This window comes from Megascapheus bottae, chromosome 9, assembly GCF_031878675.1.
Source record: "Megascapheus bottae isolate mThoBot1 chromosome 9, mThoBot2.hap1, whole genome shotgun sequence".
In the NCBI taxonomy this organism is placed as follows: Eukaryota; Metazoa; Chordata; class Mammalia; order Rodentia; family Geomyidae; genus Megascapheus; species Megascapheus bottae.
In genome coordinates this window covers 50,071,131-50,091,734 of record NC_143517.1, presented here as the reverse complement: position 1 = coordinate 50,091,734, position 20,604 = coordinate 50,071,131, and the positions used below count along the sequence as shown (strand labels likewise).

At 37.9% G+C, this 20,604-nt stretch overlaps 1 protein-coding gene across 4 annotated transcripts in view; it reads left to right on the top strand.

Moving 5' to 3' along the window:
- The window catches only part of Trps1 (transcriptional repressor GATA binding 1), a 221,809-nt gene that overhangs the window by 46,454 nt on the left and 154,751 nt on the right, over positions 1 to 20,604 (top strand). For 3 of the 4 annotated variants that reach the window (XM_090339300.1, XM_090339299.1, XM_090339298.1), the window contains exons 2-3: positions 910 to 1,838; positions 17,606 to 18,735. In XM_090339300.1, coding sequence (XP_090195426.1) covers positions 912 to 1,838; positions 17,606 to 18,735 — 2,057 coding nt within the window. In that variant the 5' untranslated portion in view covers positions 910 to 911. The remainder of the gene's footprint in view (positions 1 to 909; positions 1,839 to 17,605; positions 18,736 to 20,604) is intronic. The other variant, XM_090339301.1, reaches the window with a different exon arrangement.

The window sequence follows — 20,604 nt, the reverse complement described above, 5'->3', positions numbered from 1 at the left end:
TTATATCATTCTCAGTTTGACTTCAGACATGGATGCCTCTGGTAGAGGCATAGCTGAGTTGGCATGTAAAAGAAATCATAGAAAACCACTAGTCTTGTCACTTCAGCATCAAAATGGCAAGGTCACTCCGTGGACAAGTCTGCTTTAGTAAAACCTCCTACGTGTTCTGAATGGAGGACTTGATATTTCTTCGCTTATGTGCCTAGATACCCAAGCTTAGTTGATTCACCATCTTGCTGGGCAGGGTGATATTGGTAGCTGACCTTCTAGTCTCCTCACTCTCAGGAAAGGCCCAGATGTCTTTTAAATGACTTTATTAATAAGTCAGAGATGAAATGTTCGTTATTTAACATTTCGTGTTGACTATGACTAAAGAAAGATATTGAACAAAAGAATGGGAGGTAAACAACAGTTGATAAAATAGAGCCAGTAAGAACAATTTCTTTAATTCTCATAAGCTATTGTAAAATGGATCAGACAATCTTTGTGAGGACAAGAATGCTAAATGTGAATTGTTTACTTTAGTCTTACATTTATGAATTCATCTTTTATTTACTTACTTTTTCAGTGCTATTCCTTAACGTCAGGGCCTAGCACTCTACTGCTTGAGCTTCAGTTCCACTTCCCATCCTGCTGCTCCATTGGAGAAAAGAGTCTTATGGTCTTTTCTGCCAGAGCTGACTTCCAACTCTGCTCCTCAGATCTCAGCCTCCTGAGTAGTTAGGATTACATGCTTGAGCCACCAGAGCCTGGGAATATTACTGTTTCCAAAACACACTTTTCTCAGAGGAAGTATATTATGGTGTACCTTAGAGATCATTAGAGAAAAGTAAAATACTTTATTACTGGAATACTTGTCTATACTTTGCCAGTAACTCTGCATCTACTTTTTTTTTTGTATTTTCACAGATATGGTCCGGAAAAAGAACCCCCCTCTGAGAAACGTTGCTAGTGACAGCGAGGGCCAGACCCTGGAGCCAATAGGGACAGAGAGCAAGGTATCTGGAAAGAACCAAGAATTTTCTGCAGATCAGATGTCAGAAAATACAGACCAGTGTGATTCTGCAGAACTAAATAATAAGGAAGAGCATACCTTGCATGGCCAAGATCAGTCTTCAAGTAGTAAGAAGGACTTGAAAAGCTCAGTCCTGAGTGAGAAGGCTGGCTTCAATTATGAGAGCCCCAGTAAGGGAGGAAATCTTCCCTCCTTCCCACATGATGAGGTGACAGACAGAAATATGCTGGCTTTCTCATCTCCAGCTGCTGGGGGAGTCTGTGAGCCCTTGAAGTCTCCTCAAAGAGCAGAGGCAGATGACCCTCAAGATATGGCCTGTACCCCATCAGGGGACTCATTGGAGACTAAGGAAGATCACAAGATGTCACCAAAGGCTACAGAGGAAACAGGGCAATCGCAGAGTGGTCAAGCCAATTGTCAAGGTTTAAGCCCAGTTTCAGTGGCCTCAAAAAACCCACAAGTGCCTTCAGATGGGGGTGTAAGACTGAATAAATCCAAAACTGACTTACTGGTGAATGATAGCCCAGACCCGGCACCTCTGTCTCCAGAGCTTCAGGACTTTAAATGCAATATCTGTGGCTATGGTTACTATGGCAATGACCCCACAGATCTGATTAAGCACTTCCGCAAGTATCACTTAGGACTGCATAACCGCACCAGGCAGGATGCTGAGCTGGACAGCAAAATCCTGGCTCTTCATAACATGGTGCAGTTCAGCCATTCCAAAGACTTCCAGAAGGTCAATCGCTCTGTGCTTTCTGGTGTACTGCAGGATATCAATTCTTCAAGGCCTGTTTTGCTCAATGGAACCTATGATGTACAGGTTTGTGCTTTGCATCGTGATATTTTGGTGGAGAAACACAATTAATAATGAAATAGGAATTCCCAGTTGCATGTTGAAAACAAGTTCTCAAGACCAAAAGCGTTTGGGGGAGCTCTGAAATCCAACAGAAAGGTTGGATGCATTTCTACAGCTTCATTTATATGTGTGTTCAGAGTTGTCTTTAGTCTCCTGTCATGGGGGAAAAAAAACATTTCAACATTTCTGCTATATTTGGGAAATTCTCTTAATGAAATTAGCTAAGCTTTTTATTTCTGGACATATCTCATGGTAATTGAAATAGAGGGACTCTTTCAAAAATGGCACTGATCTTTATGATTGTGCATGGTAATTCATGGCTTGTCGTAATTTCACATTATAATTCTGATATAATCTTTCCTTTTTCCTGACAATCTTTTCTATGTTTTAGCTTGGGATTTAGAGTCAGCTTGATTAGATTTGGGTTATAGTGATGACTGTAGAGATTATGCTCCTGAGAGAAGCAAAATAATGTTGGAAATAACACTTTACCTTGATTTAAAAGAAGTCAGCATGGTTGTATTAGAGACATCAGAATGACATCGTGTTAGGTCAACACATACAAGGAAAATGATAATAATGTATTAAGTATTTGTAATGATTTAGAATTATACTTTTATAAAACCAGCACACCATTTGCTCTGCATTTTTTCCCTGTCTTTTAGTTCATGGCATACATGAAAGAAGAAAAATAAAATGTATCACTTGGAAGTAGAATGAAGCATGGAACTGAATCTAAGGAAATATGTTGTTTTAGTTTTATCATAATCAGAACTCCAGGTCAGCTTAAGGAGTGTTTTGGTTGTAGTCTCTGCATTTTCTTTAACTTAATAGGTCAGGGAGATTCCAAAACATGTTAGTTTTAACATCAGCTGCTTTATTAATAATTAGAACCTCAGAACTAAGGAGGTCATTTCATTCTTATATGACTTAATAAATTTCTTGAAATATCGAGTCAGTTTAATCAACTTATTAGCCATGTTGCGATTGCTTTTGACCTTTCTATTTAAGAAACACAGGCAAACAGAATATGAAAATATTTGGCAATAATTGCAAGAAGAATCGGGAGAATATTCGAAGTCTTTTGTCACTTTAAGGGAAGTAGGAAGAAGAGCTTTTAAAAAACCAGTTGCATATTTTATAAAGTTCTCTAAAAGTCTTAGTTTGTGAATTTCCACAAATAGAATTATTTTTGTGGAGCAGCAAATTAAGCTAACATAGTTATTATGCATGAAAGCTACATGCTTTGAACTGCTGTCTTATTAAAGATCATGTCACTGTCTTCTATCAGATGCACTCTGCTGTCAAACTATGATTGGAAAGCAAATACGTGTTTTAGATAAAAGGGTTGGAAGTGAATAATGCCAGTATGTGAAATGATGTTTTATAATTAGCAAGTAATATGATGTTAATACCTGGATTTCCGGCAGGAGTTTCAGTTTGTTCTCTCTGGGGATGACTTCTAAGGGAAGCTGATCTTGGCTGTCAGGAAGGCTCTAAAACGAAGATTACTGAGGCCTAGAGTCTGGAAGAATTCAGGTTTTTAAACACACTTCCATTTCCCCCAAACAGTTATTTGTTAGGTTCTTGGTTATTTATAGTAAAGTTTATGTTTGGGTGGAATACTTTTCCTGGGTAGTGTTTTGAGAAATAAAACAGATGTGTGAGCTATCTAAGTTTGACCTCACACAACTAGAAATTAAACAGCTGATTTTCGATTGTGCTTTCTACTAAATCCTCATAACACACGCAGTAAAGAAGACCCAAAGTGGTGGAAAATAACATGCAGGAAGATACTCTTGTTAAGATCTATTTTCTTTTTCAAAATGAGCGAATATTGCTGTAAAGTGGGAAAAAGCAATCTGTAGAAAATCAGTTCTTTCAAAGATATGATTGGGAGTTGAAGCAATTTTGAAGAAAGTGAACTTCAATTTATAGAAGAGAGCATTAAATTTACTGATAGGCCAAATGCTAATTTTGAACATGTTCATATGTAGGAGATACTGATATGGAGACTTGTCTACCAATAAGTCATGAGTAGTTTCATGCTGAAAGGAATACCAGTCAGCTTTTCTTTATGCATAAACTGAATCATAAAAGCAAGTCTGAATTTCTCCTTTTAACTGGTGTGCGTTTGCACTGGTGAAATTCTATCTGGCACTTTCTTTGGCACTTGAACTGTGGAGAGACTAAAAGCTATGTGAGATAAAATGCTGATTCAAGGATTTCTTTAATAGAGTATGTATTTTGTCAGAAAAAGCATACATATACATAGCAACTTAATGGCTCATATGTATTCTCATAAATATATGTTGGTAAACATTATCACTATCATTCAACTTTATGAATGATTTGTATGGATTTATGATTTAAGTTGATCGAGGGAATACATGAGCAATGCATTAACCTTTTCCAATTAAATTGGCTTTTTATAAAACATTTAGAACAGTTGCTAGTTAATGATAGATTTATGACATTGTAGGCCAAAGGAGAAAGAAGGAATATAAATCAGAAGCAAAGAATTTAAAATCCCAGTGTCTTTGATCTATATTTTGGTTGACGTGTTTGGTTTTAAATAATTTGAGCCAACTTGAGTGCAAATGTGAGCAATACTGTTGGTAAAAAGAAGTAATGTAAGCAGATTCTAGGTTGTGAATGTCAGGAGTTTAAAAACTTAGAATTATAATATTTGGACAAATAAACTTTAGAGAATATATAACATGTACTGATAATTCACTTCTATATAAAGTGCATAGTCACAGAATTACAGTTTAATGGAGACCACCTTGCTTAGCCAACTTAAAACCATAACAAGCTTTTTTTAGTCTGATGAGTTCATGGGCTTCTCTTCTAATCTCCTACAAGGTAACATACCCTGCTCTGAAATAAAAAAAGGAAAAAGTTTTTTTTTTCCCCGAGATAAACAGGAAAGATATAATGGGTAGCTCAGAATGAACTAATTTGACCAGGATGTTAATTCTCCAAGTTTCCATGTTCCCTTCATGTTACATCAATTGTTATGCTTATATTTAAAAAAATAATGTATGTGGCATGATTGGTAATGCCTTCATGCAGTTTTTACTATCTATATTCAGCCTTTGAGGCTCACATGTAGACCAATAAGAGGACAAGAGATTGAGTTCTTAAAAAAGTAATTACAGCCTATTTCTTTTTAATCTGCTTTATTATGCTTATATTTAAACCATTGCTGAATGGAAGCCTGCATTAACAACGCGGACTTTGCTGTTTCATTAGGGCTTAATGTGCTGTGCATTAGGGCGTTTGCATCATCTTTATGGGGGAGCTTTTAGCCCTTAGATCAGGTTATAAAATTAGGAGTCCTGTCAAGTTGTGCTTCCCACGGGAAAGTGTTTACACTATCCCAGATTTATAAATGTTCATGATGTATATGTTGCCTTTCTATATTACTAAACCTTCCCTATTATTCTGCATTATTTGAGACTCAAAGTGGCTACTGGATTCCAGCTGTTACATTCCTTTTAGTTCTTAATGAATTTATCTGGTTATTAGGAAACTTGCTTTATTATGCTGTGAGGGACTATCTTCTGTTTGAGCTAGAAGCATTATATTTCTGTTTTGTAATTTTTTTTATCAGAGTTGCACAATATGTCAAGGTAGAAACAGGAAGAGCAGATTTCAGTGATAGGAAGTCAACTTTGTGTTTGAATTTTTCAATGTATTTAACTCTATGAGCTTTAAAAAACCTTAACATTTACCAGCACATGCATTTGAGTAGGGGATTACCTCTGGTCTGAAGAAAGAAAAAAAATATTCAGGGAACATTAATCTCGTTGTGGTTTATTTTGACTTGTCTTGAATTTTCCTTTCAAGTATTTATTTTTTTGCCTTGAAGTTTCCTTTGATCTGGAGTAGGAGGGAAGTTGTATATCTTAGCAGGTTCTGTTTCTTTGTTTTTCTGAGTTGAGGACAATTGCATTTGGGAAACATTGGTGAATGAGACTTTAATCAGTTCAGAGTGTCTATAGAGAAATGGTTGGCATATGAACCCATACTTATATTCAGGACTGTGTCTCTTTAACAAGCAATAAAATGTGCAAAATAAAGCATATGCTCACTCAAGGCCATAAAACAAAGTTGTGGCATTTACCAGGTTATTTTTTCAGTGAAGATGCCTGAAGTGGGTAAATTACCCTTTTATAAAGAATAGTTGGTCATTTTCACTAAACCCTTTGGCTATATGCCAGTTAAATCTTCATTTGGATTTGTTAACAGGAGAGTTATTATTATAAATGTCAATCCCTCTTTGATTTTTGGTTTATTGGTTATTTTTGAAAGGCCATGTATCATTTTCCAGAATATCAGTGTTTCTCTCCAGACAGTATGTTTAGAAGAGAAAATCATGGTTATCAGTATGTCCAATCAAGTTTATCCTTATTCAATTCTTAATAAAAGTTTTATCTTTCAAATGGCCAGCTCTCCTAACCATATCAAGTCAGCATATTATTCCTGGCTTTTCATTTCTTGAGTCATTGTAATTACAGCATTCTCCCAGCTGTTAGAAAACAGATGCACAATGAATGCACCAACCTAAGAGAGAAAAGTCTAGAAAGAGAGAAAGAGTGGTTCCATGTCATTTTCTGATTTCCTTCATGGACTCTTTCTTTCTGAGAATCATCAGAGCATAGACTTCTTGAACTCTTTGTCTTAGAACTGTCCAGACTTTGAATTGTGCCATAGAATGTTCAATTCTTGTGTAACTTTAACAGAAAAGCAAATGCAAAATTTGTATTTTCAGAATCACTTTAAATTTGATACCTCTTTCATCTTTTAGTTTGCATGGAACAGGTTACACATCTTGATTTTGGTATATCTAATAATGGAAACCCTTTATTAAAAGTTTAGGTGTCTGTGTGTCTGAGTTCTTTATGCATGTTAATCAACTCATCTCCATAAAAATCCCTTGAAGTAGACACTACCATTATGTCCATTAAAAAAAGAAAGAGGAAGCAGTCATAGAGGGATTAAAGTAACTTGCTTAGGATCACAGAGTTGCATAACCAGGAAGATAGGATGTAAACCAGCTAAGGCAGGCTAGAAGCCTGTCTTTATAATCACTGTCATATATGGATGAGACCAAATTTATTGCAAGGCAAAAAGCAACAGAAGGCAGTCCCATCCTATGGAAGGGATGGGAGATGTAGTTACAAAATACTGAATGGAGGGGGCACTTATGGTTTCTTTGGGTTTTTCGCTTTCCTAATCCATGTTGTATGATGATACTTTGCCACTTTACTAGGCTTATAATTGAAATCATTGATGAGAAAATTAGTGTGCTGAGACTTATCTTCTGTTCTTCTAGTTACTAGGCATACTTTAGGTTGGTTTTTCTAGAAAGATTAAATGTTTAGGAGGTGCACCCAGATCTCAGTTATGTTCTCCAAGGCTGTTGTAATTAAGGTTTTATCCTCTGCCTACATTAACAGCAAGGATGGGTGTGGAGGCAGAGAAAAAGTAGAAGTGCCTTTAAGAGTGTCTAATTTGAGCATGCAGTGTACCCCCACTATGCTTGGAGGTGTGATTTCATTGGATTCTGAAAGTGAGACAAATGTAGAAGAGCATGCTGAGGAACCTGGAAATTCAAATAGTCTACCTGTATAACATTTCTCCTGTCATATTTTGATGACCTGGAGATGTAAAAATGGAATTCTTCCCTGTGTTCTGTAACATAGTTGGGAATTGGAAATAAGGGTTTGGTCTAAGACCTGTATTTCCCAACAATACAGGGGAGGCTTGACGGTGATGTGGACGGCCACCTCAAAGTCAAAATATGTAAGAGTGACTTTCTCAGAAATGCTCCTTTTGTTATTTCCTTTCATTTGTGGAGTCAGGGTGGACATGTTGAATTACCCTGGAATTTTTTTCTGAGATCTCTCTTCCACTAGTTGAGCAGTTGTCACATTTATACCTTCAGGATTGTTTTACTGTCATGATCCTTAGTGTTTGCTTTCTGTTTTCTTTTACTTTGTACCTATTTCTCTTTTCTTCCTTTGCCTTACCACTCTTCGCTTTCTTTCTCCTCTTCCTTGTGCTCTGCTTGCCCCATTCTTTTTCTTTTGATTTCTTTTCCTCGGTTATTTTTTCTTCTCCTTTGCTTTTCTTCCTTTCCTCTTTCTCTTCCTCCATTTTCTGTCCTTACCTCCTCTCTTTCTTCTTTCATTTTTTTACAATAACATTCTATCTATTGTTAATTTAAAAAACATTTCGATATTTTAAAATATTGTTTAATGTTTTATAGAAATTATAGGTATATTTAGAAACCATTATCTAGTAATGGTATAACTAGATAGATATACATTTTCCAATTAGAGACTCCTTTTCCAGATACTCTTTCATTAAAAAAGGCAATAGTACAAGCAGGAGCAGTACATATTATGTTATTACAGAGCAGTTAACTTTTCATAGACGATGGCATTTATAGATCTGGTAAGCATCTTATATCATGTCACTTTCATTTCTACTTTTACTGAACTGGTTTTCTCCATATGAGCTGACTTTCCATATAGATCACTGCCATGAAATCCTTCTTCAGATGTCAACACTTCTGTCCACAGGTGAGGGTGTTAATATCTCAAAGGCTTGCTACCTTGTCAGCATTGAGTGCTCTTCCTGTTGTCATGGAGCCTCTTGCCTCACTTAGTGGAAAATCCACATTCCATTGTTTCTGTCATCAGATTCCTTGTGAGCTTTCTCTGTTAGACTATAGGCGTTTGGAGGTTCTGTAATGTCTAGGTCACATCTCTTTGCATCTCCCCTGTGTTTTTCAGGTAATAGATGGATCACAGAGAACTCGTCCATGGTGGAAGGATGTTTTATGGTTTTAATTATTAAATTAAATTATTTTCCCTACCTAGGATTCTCTTTAGCATCTTTATGCAATTCTAATTTATCTCTGTTGTGAAGTAGTAGGGGTAACAGACAGGCTGGTTGTTGGAGAATGTGCTCTTCATATTATGCTTCTCTTCCCTTTGTTTTGCATTTTCTCTCGTCTTTTTTTCCATGAAGATAATTATACAAATGTACACACTGAAGAATATGTAATGGTTGAAAAAATATGTCTGCTGCACTACATTAATCGATTTAAGGCCTTGATCTTGCTTCACTTGCTTCCTTGGCTGGTACTATACCACTTGAGACATGACTCCAGAGCAACTTTTTGATGGTTATTTTGAAGATGGAGTATAGAAGAATTTCTTTGTCCATGCTCACTTCACATTGCGATACGTTGGCTCTCTGTCTTCTGAGTAGCTAGAGTTGCGAGTGTGAGCCACGGGTATCTGGCTTGCTTTAAGTTTTGACACTCATTCCCACATTCATGTTCTCTTTTAAATCCAAAGGAAAAAGGTGTTCACCAGTGGGAAGAGACTGAAGAAATTAGCCTTCATGGCATGAGAGTGAGATGATTGCCACATAATTAGATTAGTTATTGAAGTGATTAGACATTAATTTTCCATCAGAAGTGTATTACTGAAACATGGTGCATATTCTGGAATGCATTTGTGAAGAGCTACACATTAGAGAAACAGTCACTATATGTATTAGTTGATGAATTTTGATTATGGTTATTTTCAGCCAAGATTAGCTCATACAGATTGCTTAGAATTATTTAAAAGTTTAATGTTTTTTCTAGTGATTTTTCTTTAACATCCAGCCTTTTATTTGTAAGGTTTTACTTTTTTGACTATCAGCCCATAACCTCAAGACCTCTTAAATTAGTACCCTCATAATTGTCTCTGTTACTATCAATTATAGTACTTGAAAATGAACCACATCTGAAGAAAGGGTTGTGTTTAGTTCAAACAGCTCCATTTGTTTTTTTTTTGTTTTGCGACATTGAGAATAAGTGCATTGCTAAAGTGTCATTTTAAAGAGCTCTGAAGCTTTAACATTCTGCTCATTGACATATTCTTTTTTTTTTCCTGCTTTCCCAACAACTTTATTTAAAGTAACAGAGAAATCAATCCAAAGATTCATGTGGAATAACAAAAGATCCGGAATAACAAAGCAATCCTTAGTAGAAAGAACAGTGCAGGAGGACTATTAATGTCAAACATCAATCTTTATTTTAAAGTCATAGTAATAAAACCAGCTTGGTATTGACACAAGAATAGGCCTATGGACCAATGGAACAGATGACCAAGAAATAAGCCCACAAACATGTAGCCACCTACTATTTGATAAGGGAGCCAAGCACACAGACAGAAAACAGAAAACAAAACAAATGAAAAATGGATGTGTCAGTGGTTCACTCATGCAATCTTAGCCACTTAGGAGCCTGAGATCTAAAAATCATTATTCAAAGCCAGCCTGTGCAGGAAAGTCTGCAACACTCTTATCTCCGGTTAATAACTCAAGTGCTCAAAATCATATAGCACTGGCCTTCAGCACAAAAGCTCAGGCACAATGCCCAGGCTCTGAGTTCAAGCCCCAATATGGGCACACCCACCGCCCCTCCCCATTCTGCCCAAAAATATCATTTAAACATCATTTATCATTTATATCTTTTCTGAAAGACAAAATTAATATAAAATAAAACATTTATACTTTGTCTAATTGCTTTTATGAGTGGTGGTTCTAAGATTGTGCTGGAGCATTAAATACTATGTAAAGTTAATATGAATTGATGACATTATCCAAGAAGGAAAATAAGTAATCTATAAAATAGTAAAGTGTTATTCTTTAACCCTGTCCAAAATGTACACATTTTGTTTGTTGCTTTGATTTTACTTGAAAAAGCTGTTAGTTGTATGAAGGTATTCTTCAGCCTAATTAAAGCAGAAATAATGAAGTTGACATATCTTCCTTAGGGAGAGAAGAACACAATTCCATTTCTAGAGTGTAGTCTTTGGTCTTACATGAAAATAACTTACTGACAATTTTTTTCCTCAAATACACATTTTTTTCTTGTCACTGTTACTTGGATTTTTGAGCTCCTTAAAGAATTAACTTAATGTTGGCCAGGAGGTTGGCCTGGTGGTAGAGTGCTTGCCTAGCATGCTCAAAAAAACCTAAGTTTGATTACTTGGTACCACATACATAGAAAAAGCTGGAAGTGGTGTTGAGGCTCTAGCCTTGAGAAAGTCCAAGTACAGGACTCAGGCCCTGAGCTCAAGCCCAAGACTGGCAAACAGAAAAAGAATTAACTTAATATGATTTTATTATGAAGGTGATGTGCAGAGGGGTTATCCTTACATAAATAAGATAATGAGTACTACCTTTTTTTGTAGAACCATTTTGTTCCACTTTCCTTCCATTCCAACTCTTCTCTCCTCCAACTTGTAAAGTTCATTTCCAACAGTGTCTTGTGAGTATTGTTGTTACATTAGTTTACCTTTTGTTCTTTGTCCCACTGTTCGTTATTCTCTTCCCCAAGTCAGATATATATATATATATATATACACACACATACACACACACACACACACACACACACACACACACACACGACAAAGGTACCAAAATCATAAACAGTGACAACAGAGTATAAAGCAAAGGGATAAACCTGAGAGATAAAAGAAATAACACAGTATATTAAGAAAAAAACTTTCTGTTTACACATCTTGGAGTTAATTTCAGTTAGCCTCATTTTATATGGTCATATGTACGTAGATATTGTGCTATTATGATCCTCTGCTAGGACTATCATTCATATATATATATATATATATACACTAATTATTACAAATGAGGCCATAGATAGAGCCTGTGTTTATTTGGGTCTGGCTTACTTAAACTAATATGTTTTTCCCCAAATCTTTCCATTTCCTTGCAAATGAGGCGATGCCACTCTTTCTGAGGGAAGCATAGAATTCCATTGTGTATATTACCATATTTTAAAAAATTAATCTATTGAGGATCATCTCTGTGGGTTCCATGTTTTAACTATGGTAAGTAATGCTGTAAATGAACCTAGTTGTGATGGTAGCTTTAGTATGGCCTTGTTTGTGATAATTTGAGTAAATGCCTAGGAATGGGATTGCTGGAACATAGGGGAGTTCTGTGTTTGGTGGCTTGAGGAATTGCCATTCTGTTTTCCAGAGTGGTTGAACCAGTTTTGATTCCCACCAGTAGTGTAGAAAGCATTCCCTTTTGGCCCCTTCCCTGCAAGCATCTGTTATTATTTGTTTTATTCATAATGACTGTTGTAACTGGGGTGAGGTAGAATCTCAATGTAGGTTTTCTTTTTTTTTCCTCCAGTCCTGGGGCTTGAACTCAGGTTCTTGGGCTTTATCAAAGCTAGTGCTGTATCACTTGAGCCACAGCACCACTTCTAGTTTTTTCTGTGTATATGGTACAGAGAAATCAAACCCAGAGCTTACGCATGGTAGGCAATCACTCTACCACTAGACCGCTCTCCTGGCCCTCAATGTTGTTTGGATTTGCATTTCTCTTATGGCCAGAGATGTTGACCATTTTGTCATGTGTTGATTGGCTCTTCTTATTTTCTCTCCAGAAAAGTCTCTTTTCAATTCTTTAGCCCACTTATTAACAGAGTTGTTGTAACTTTGATGATTTGTTATTGGTGGGTCTAATTTTTGAGCTCTAGGTATATGTTTTACTAGGTATATTTTTGATATGAGGGTCTTGTCTGTTGTATAGGTAGCTAAGATGTGGACTTTCTATCTATTTATCTTGCTAGTTATGTCCTATGCCATGAAGAAGCTCAGCAGGTTAATGTTATTCGATTTATCTAACCTTTCTTTGATTTGTTGCACTCTGGATCTTTATTTAAGAAGTTTTGACTTGTGCCAAGTGGACCTAGTTTATTCCCTATTCTTTCTGTAATATTTTCAGGGAATCTGTTCTTGCCTTGAGGTCTTTGATCCATTTGGAGTTGATTCTGGTGCTGGGTGGTATATAAGGATCTAACTCCAGTTTTTTGTTTTTTGGTTTTTTTTTTGCCAGTCCTGGGCTTGAGCTCAGGGCCTGAGCATTGTCCTTGGACTTTCTCAAGGCTAGAACTCTACCACTTGAGCTTCAGCACCACTTCCGGCTTTTTTCTATGTATGTGGTACCGAGGAATCGAACCCGGGTCTTCATGCATGCTAGGCAAGCACTTTAACCACTAGGCCAAACTTCCGGCCCCTAACTCCAGTTTTCTACATATATTTTAGCCAATTCTGCCAGTACTATTTGTTGAAGAGGCTGTCTTTCTTCCACCTTATGGTTTTGGCTCCCTTATCAAAGATTAGATGGCCATTTTTCTGGGTCTTCAGTCCTATTCCATGATTTCTTGACTCAACTTCAGGAATGACAACCTGGTTAGATATTATTAAATTCACATCAGAATCATAAGATTTCCTTAAGAAAAATGTATGCTCTTTGTTCAATGCTCAGTGTGATCATGGCACATAAGGCGCAAAATGAAAGAGAAGTTATGATCTCTGGTAGCTTCTCAGAAATCTCATTTGTGTACAAACAGAAGTTTAAAACATTTTATAGTAGGGAAGGTCAGCCTCTCTGAATCAATGTAGAAGCTAAAATGAGAACATATTTCACCTCTATATTTTATATTCCTTGTCTACTGTGAAAATGAATGAGATACTTGTGGATTTACCACTTTTGATTCAAGCTTAAGTTCCTAAACAAAGTACCTGGGGAAATACCATATTTTAATGTCATGTGGTTTTGGAAAATCATGTTTCTTCTTACCTCCATTGTTTTGGGACGTAAATGTACAACTTTTGCAATATTATGTCTTATACTTCAGTTTAGGTTCAAATTGCTTTAGTCATTTAAATAATTGATTAGAATGGTCTAGGCTACATACTGAAAGGCTTGACTTTGATATCTCACAAGCTACTGACCAGTTTGCTCCTAGGAAATGTGCCCTACCCTATCCTTTCCTTCCTGGTTTAAGAATACTCATTATTATTATTATTATTATTATTATTTTGCCTGGTGCAGATCTAACTTTATTTTAAAAAACGTTCTCGCTTAAATTCAGATCGAGCAATGGCTGCCATCTCCTACCAGCATCAAATAGGGACCTTTCTGATACGACCTTCAGCCAGTGGTGTCCTGAGACACGCCCCACTTACAAGGAGTATCCAGGAGCTCCTGCTCCAGGCGGGAAGGTCCAGGGCCCTCCTGTTCTAGACTGCTCACATCACTGGTGTGCCCAGGAGTGTACATGCCTTTCAGCACAGACGCAGAAGCACAGATAGCAACCTGGGCTTCTATGCCACCATCTAGGAAGCCCCACAGTTTCCCCTTTTTCTTTATTTATGGACAGTCTTAACAGATTGTAGGATCGGGCCTAAATGGTGCACAAAAACATTAGCTGGACGGCATCCAGGCAGGCCTGGATAAACTCAACCAACTTAGCAAAAGCAAACATGGGTCCTGCTGCTGTGGAAATGAGCATGGTGGGCCAAAGGGGACTAATCAAACCATGCCTGACACCGGGAGGCATTTTGCTGTCTTTTTAACTCCCTCCTTGATTTGCCTCCTTAATTGGGTCATTCTATCTCTAATAATTCCTAAGTAGCACTGTTCTTCTAGGGCTGTGCAAAGGCCTCCCTGTTGTAGGAGAAGATAAAGGCCCCTTCAACTTTGAAGGGTAACCCCTGCAAGGGATTGAGGGAGTTCTCCAATTGAGTAATAGATTTTTCTATTATATACCTATATAAAGCTAGGTGGGTTTCAGATGGGATTGGGGCAAATGGGAATCATGATATCCTGTTAAAGGTACAGCCCCCATGTCCTCCCGACATGCTTTGAAGGAAGACAATGTGGTTGCAGTTCCTATGATTGTATTGTTCATAATCATATCATGGTCCCAAGCCTGGGGGTCAAATTTAAGGTCATTGTATTACTCCGGGCCTCCACAGCTCCTGTTTCTTCTGATTCCCATGCTGGGGTTAGACATAGGATGAGGTAGCCTTGAGGTGAGTGTGGAGGCAGTGTCCATCACGCAGAGCAGCCATCCAGTGTGGTTTCTCCATCTGCTCCAGAGCTGTCCTCAAAGTGGTCTCCTCCATTAGGATCATCTCCTGTAGTGCTTGTCACATTGGGGCGTATATATCAGCCAGGAATCCACGTAGGCTTTTCCACTCCATCTGGAAGGACGCAGGCAAACCCTTGCCCCATTGTTAACAGAGGGGCCGGCTCCTGCCAGGTATTGGTAGTCAGACAAGGGATGGGAGGTTGGGCGAGGTAGCACCATGCCCCCCAATGCTTATAAGTGGGAGAAAGTCAAAATTTATAGGTTTAATGTAAATAAAACATCAAGGAGCTTATCTTGAGGCCTCATGCCTTAAGTACCTGTATCCCCCTTTTATATTTGTTTTTAAGGGGGTCTAGGGGTAAGAGTAGGCTAGCCTCAGGATGGAAAATCCATCTTGTGTAACTTTCAAGCTGACTCAGGGGCATTGTCTCTATACTTGGTTGGGGACCCTAAAACTTAGCCTATTTTACAGATTAATTGGCACACAGCCTCAGGTTCACAAACTTCTTTCATTCCAAAATCTGCTCAGTTAGGGCTTTGAGCAAAATTATGATTGTAAACTACCCATTTATTTTGACAACCTTAAGTTTTAACTACCCACTAGTATACTGACAAGTTCCTTCCCAATAGACACAGGCATTAGTAAGGCATGCTTACGAACTATTCTGTGACCTCCTGGCTCTGATAATTTTGAATGGCCAAGTACAAGTAAATCTATGATCTGGCACTATCTCTACCATCCAAGCAGTGGCTTACTGCCAGAATACTCTTATTATTGAAAGCAAATCTGTGTTCTTGGTATGAATTTAGAGACCTGAGGTGAACCATGATCTCTATTTGTTAGATATGGAAGTCCTTTATGTAGTAACATCATAATCTGTACTCAATGTCAGGTTGTTTCTGTGTTTATAGAGATTTCCTAAATTTAGAAGTTTCCTTCGTTAAGGAAACTGTTGGCCAGAGATCAAGTAACTTGATCAGATTTCTGACCCCCTTAAAATAGCAGTGGAGACTTTTATCTTAATTCTGTACAGTGGAGGTAAAACATTTCTGAATGTGTTACAGAATATTATTTGCATTTTAAGTAGAGCCTCTAAATGCTTTTGAGATGTCTGATACTTTTCTCATGAAGTGATTTGGATATGAGTAGTGATCACACATGCCAGTTTTGAGCAGCTGTTGAAGAAGGCAGAATAAGATTATGTTACTTGCTTTATATGTTACATCTGGTTACTGGAAAAATAAAAAAAAATCAACTGATATTTGGAAGGGTAAATCTTCCTCTCCCTTTCTCCTTCTCCCCCTCTCATGTTTTAGTCATGGAGTTTTGTTGTTGTTGTTGTTGTTCTTGTTTCCGTCTGGTACTGAGGTTTGAACCCAGGGTTTGAGTACAGTCATTAGGCTATTGCACTCAAGACTAGTATATAACTGCTTGAGCCATAGCTTTACTAAAGGCCTGGTGGTGATCAATTAGAGATAAGAGTCTCATAGACTCTCTTGTCCAGGCTGGCTCCTAACCACAATACTCTTCAGATCTCAGTCAACCACTGGCACCTAGTCATAATGTTTTAAAACCATAAATTTTGACTGAGTAGGGAGAGCACTTGATTGACAAGTCATTTGAGTTACATACTAAGAAAGAGGGAAGAATTTTTATCTGAACTGTCAGCCAGATGCCCCCATTGTCCTCACCTCCCCCACTAACGCCTTCCCCCACCCCTGACTTCTGCCCAGTCTTCCTGTGTGACATGGTTATGCTGTGTAGTCCAGCGGCCCTGAGTTATCATTTAAACTAAGACTTCCAACCCTGAGATTACACACGTTTGCCACACCATGCATTGCCTACTATGGAAGAGCTGTAGAATAAGTGTATGGAGGATTTATCTTATTTTGGCTTTGTATATCCCTAGAAAACCCTCACTGGAGGTAGGAGAGGCACTTGCTAGGAGGTAGAGCCTATTCAGATAAGGCCCTGTGAGGTTTTTTGTTGTCATTTATCTTTGGTGGGGCACATTTCAAATTCTACATGGTCCTGTGTCACCGAGATTTCCTGCCCACTCATTCAATTTCGTGTTGTTAGTTTCATGTATGGAGTTTTGTAAAAAGCCATTTTATTTGGTCATCTAAGTACCTTTATTTTACCCAAAAGATAGATGTCATCTTTGTCTGCAGCCTCCTTGAAAGCTGTGGAACTGAAGACTCCTTTGGAGAATTCACACACTGAGTAATTTCTGAACCACTGCCTCTGATTTTGACAATACCCCTTGGCTACATGAAAAGTAATCCCGCATGATAAGGAGACTATTGAAGAAATGTGAAGGAAGCAGTAGTCAAACATATTCAGTTGAAAATTATGTTCTTAGTTTTTAAAAAGTACATATTAAGTCTTTTGGATTAGCCATGTGCTTTTTTATTAAAATTTAATTTTATTGTCAGGGCGATATACCAGAGGGGTTACAGTTAAATACATAATGTAGTGAGCACATTTCGTGTTGAATTTTGTAACCCCCCTCTCATTACTTTCATCTGCTTCTTGGACCTAAAATATTTAATATAGAAAATCATTCCAAGAATAGCCATTAAGAAATGAAGGGTTCATTTTAGGCTCTGATTAATCATGTGATTTCATTAAAAGCAATTTTACTTTTATTGTGGAATAGTTGATAGTATCCCTTCCCCCCCCTCTCCAGAGAACCCACCGAGTGACACCATTAAAGTAGCATTTATCTCTTCTCCACTCCAGGTCACTTCCGGTGGAACATTCATTGGCATTGGACGGAAAACCCCAGATTGCCAAGGAAACACCAAGTATTTCCGCTGTAAATTCTGCAATTTCACTTATATGGGCAACTCTTCAACTGAACTTGAGCAACATTTTCTTCAGACTCACCCGAACAAAATCAAAGCTTCTCACTCCTCCTCTGACGGTGCGAAACCTTCAGAGAAAAACGCTAGCAAATCCATCCCTACACTTCGAGCCAGTGAGCCTGGAGACTTGGGGAAGTGGCAGGATAAGATAACGGTGAAGGCAGGAGATGACACTCCTGTCGGCTATTCAGTGCCCATCAAGCCCCTTGATTCCTCGAGACAGAATGGTACAGAGGCCACCAGTTACTATTGGTGTAAATTTTGTAGTTTTAGCTGTGAGTCATCTAGCTCCCTTAAACTGCTAGAACATTATGGAAAGCAGCATGGATCAGTGCAGTCAGGTGGCCTTAACCCAGATTTGAATGATAAACTTCCCAGGGGTTCTGTCATTAATCAGAATGATCTAGCCAAAAGTGCAGAAGGAGAACCAGTGATGAAGGCAGAAAAGGGCTCGAGTGGGGCTAAAAAGAAGGACTTCTCCAGCAAGGGAGCAGAGGATAATATGGTTACAAGCTATAATTGTCAATTCTGTGACTTTAGATATTCTAAAAGCCATGGCCCCGATGTCATTGTAGTGGGGCCACTTCTCCGCCATTATCAACAGCTCCATAACATCCATAAATGTACCATTAAACATTGTCCATTCTGTCCCAGAGGCCTTTGCAGCCCTGAAAAGCACCTTGGAGAAATTACTTATCCGTTTGCTTGTAGAAAAAGTAATTGTTCCCACTGTGCACTCTTGCTATTGCACTTGTCTCCGGGGGCGGCTGGAAGCTCGAGAGTCAAACACCAGTGCCACCAGTGTTCGTTCTCTACCCCTGATGTAGATGTGCTCCTCTTTCACTACGAGACTGTGCATGAGTCCCAAGGGTCAGATGTCAAGCAAGAAGCAAATCATCTGCAAGGATCGGATGGGCATCCGTCCATCAAAGAGAGCAAAGAGCACTCATGTACCAAATGTGATTTTATTACCCAGGTGGAGGAAGAGATTTCCCGACACTACAGGTGAGCAGCCTGGTGGGTAAAATGCCAAGGGAGGATTGAGATCCAGAGGGAGGGTGTAAGAATTGTCCCAACTGGGTTTGATGGGGAGGTGACAGGACACATAAAAGATGATTCAGAAACTTGTAGATAATATGTGGAGAGATTCCCAAGATCAGATTTTCATTTCTTTCCTATCTTTTCTCTGCCACTTACAGTGTGCACTTTTCAGTTCTCTATTGGGAATAGTGATAGTGTGGTTACTGATTCAACGTGATCTACTTATTTTACTTGGATTCATAGGATACCACTTACTTCAACGTTTTTATAGTTCCTTTAAAGTGAGATTGGGCATTCTTTTTGCTGTGGACACCTAAACAGCATTTCTTTTTTTTTTTTTTTCCCCACTCCTGGGGACTGAACTCAGAGCCTGATCACTCTTCTTGGGCTTTCCTCAAGGCTAGAGCTCTACCATTTGAGCCACAGCACCACTTCCGGCTTTTTTATGTATGTGGTACCAAGAACTCAAACCTGGGTCTTCATACATGCTAGGCAGGCATTCTACCACTAAGCCAAACTCCTGGCCCCTGAACAGCATTCTTGATCAGCATACTTAGAGAAATGAGAAGCAAGCATGTTGTTTTAATTGTGATTTTCAAAGTGCATTTACACCTTTGAGGAGGTAAACTTAAGCTTTTTGAAAAAAAATGTCGATACGGGCAAGTTACATTAGTATTTTCATTATATTTGACCCTATATTTGACCCTCTTTATAAATCTTAGCTTGTATTTTTTTTATAAAAAAGTTTAGGTTATTTATCCTAATTTCTCTTATGTATTCATTTGTGAATGGATTCTAGAAATACATTTTGTATTAAGCATTAGCTATATATGAGTTAACAAGGAACATATAAAGACTGTGTCATCATAGGACTAGTAGTTTGGTCGGGAAGTCAAGGTACTCACACATCAGTATAAGGGTAATAAGTGCCATAAAGAGTAGTGAAATAGAGAAGCTTGTGTTTGAACTAATACACTAACCATCACTTAATAATGATGGATTAAGAATGCCTCCCCAAGGAAGGAGTATATAAACTGAGACTTGTTTGTAAGTAGGAATTAGCTCAGCAAAGCCCTGGAGATACAGGTGTTCAGATATTACTTAGTGCTTATTGACTGCTTTCTTCTTCTTATACCTCTAGGCACCCCAGTAAAAGCTTTTTAAGTGTCTTTCCATATGTAGATTCAATATTTTTGTTTAATAAATCAGGTTGTTTAAACCCAGGATTTTTAAACCATCTCTTCCATTTGTTTTGGAAGTGTGTGTCTTTCTTGTCATCAGGAATGAAGAGCTTCCCGTCCAGCCATAGGCCAGTAATGTCAGATGTTAATTTGAAGGGCATCTTAGTGTTCACACTGCATTGAAATGTTCAGAAAACACTGACTAGAGATTTACACTGTTTAATTTATAAGGTCAGACCTAGGAAAGACACAGTCCTGCAATCAAATATGTGTTCACACTTGTGATGAGTGTTTCTGGCTCTTCTGATGTTAGCTGAATGTTAATTCGTTTCTGGGCTAAAAGACATAGTTTCTTTCTGTGCTTTTTACAGAGGTAATGTGAGGATATAGGCATATTTTGCATGTACATTTGTTAAATAACATAAAATTGGTAATACATTCTTTTCTAAGGGGCCAGCTCTTTTGAAGAAATCCATATAATTTTTTTTAACTCATGAGGACTACCAATGGGGATATTTGCAACTCCCCATCTCCAGAAAATATACAATTGCAGATGATTTAGGCAAGTTATTTTTCTCCAATGAGCCCATTGCTGGATACATTTTCTGGGAAAACAGTTTTGCTGTTCATTAGATGAAGAACATTCTTTCAC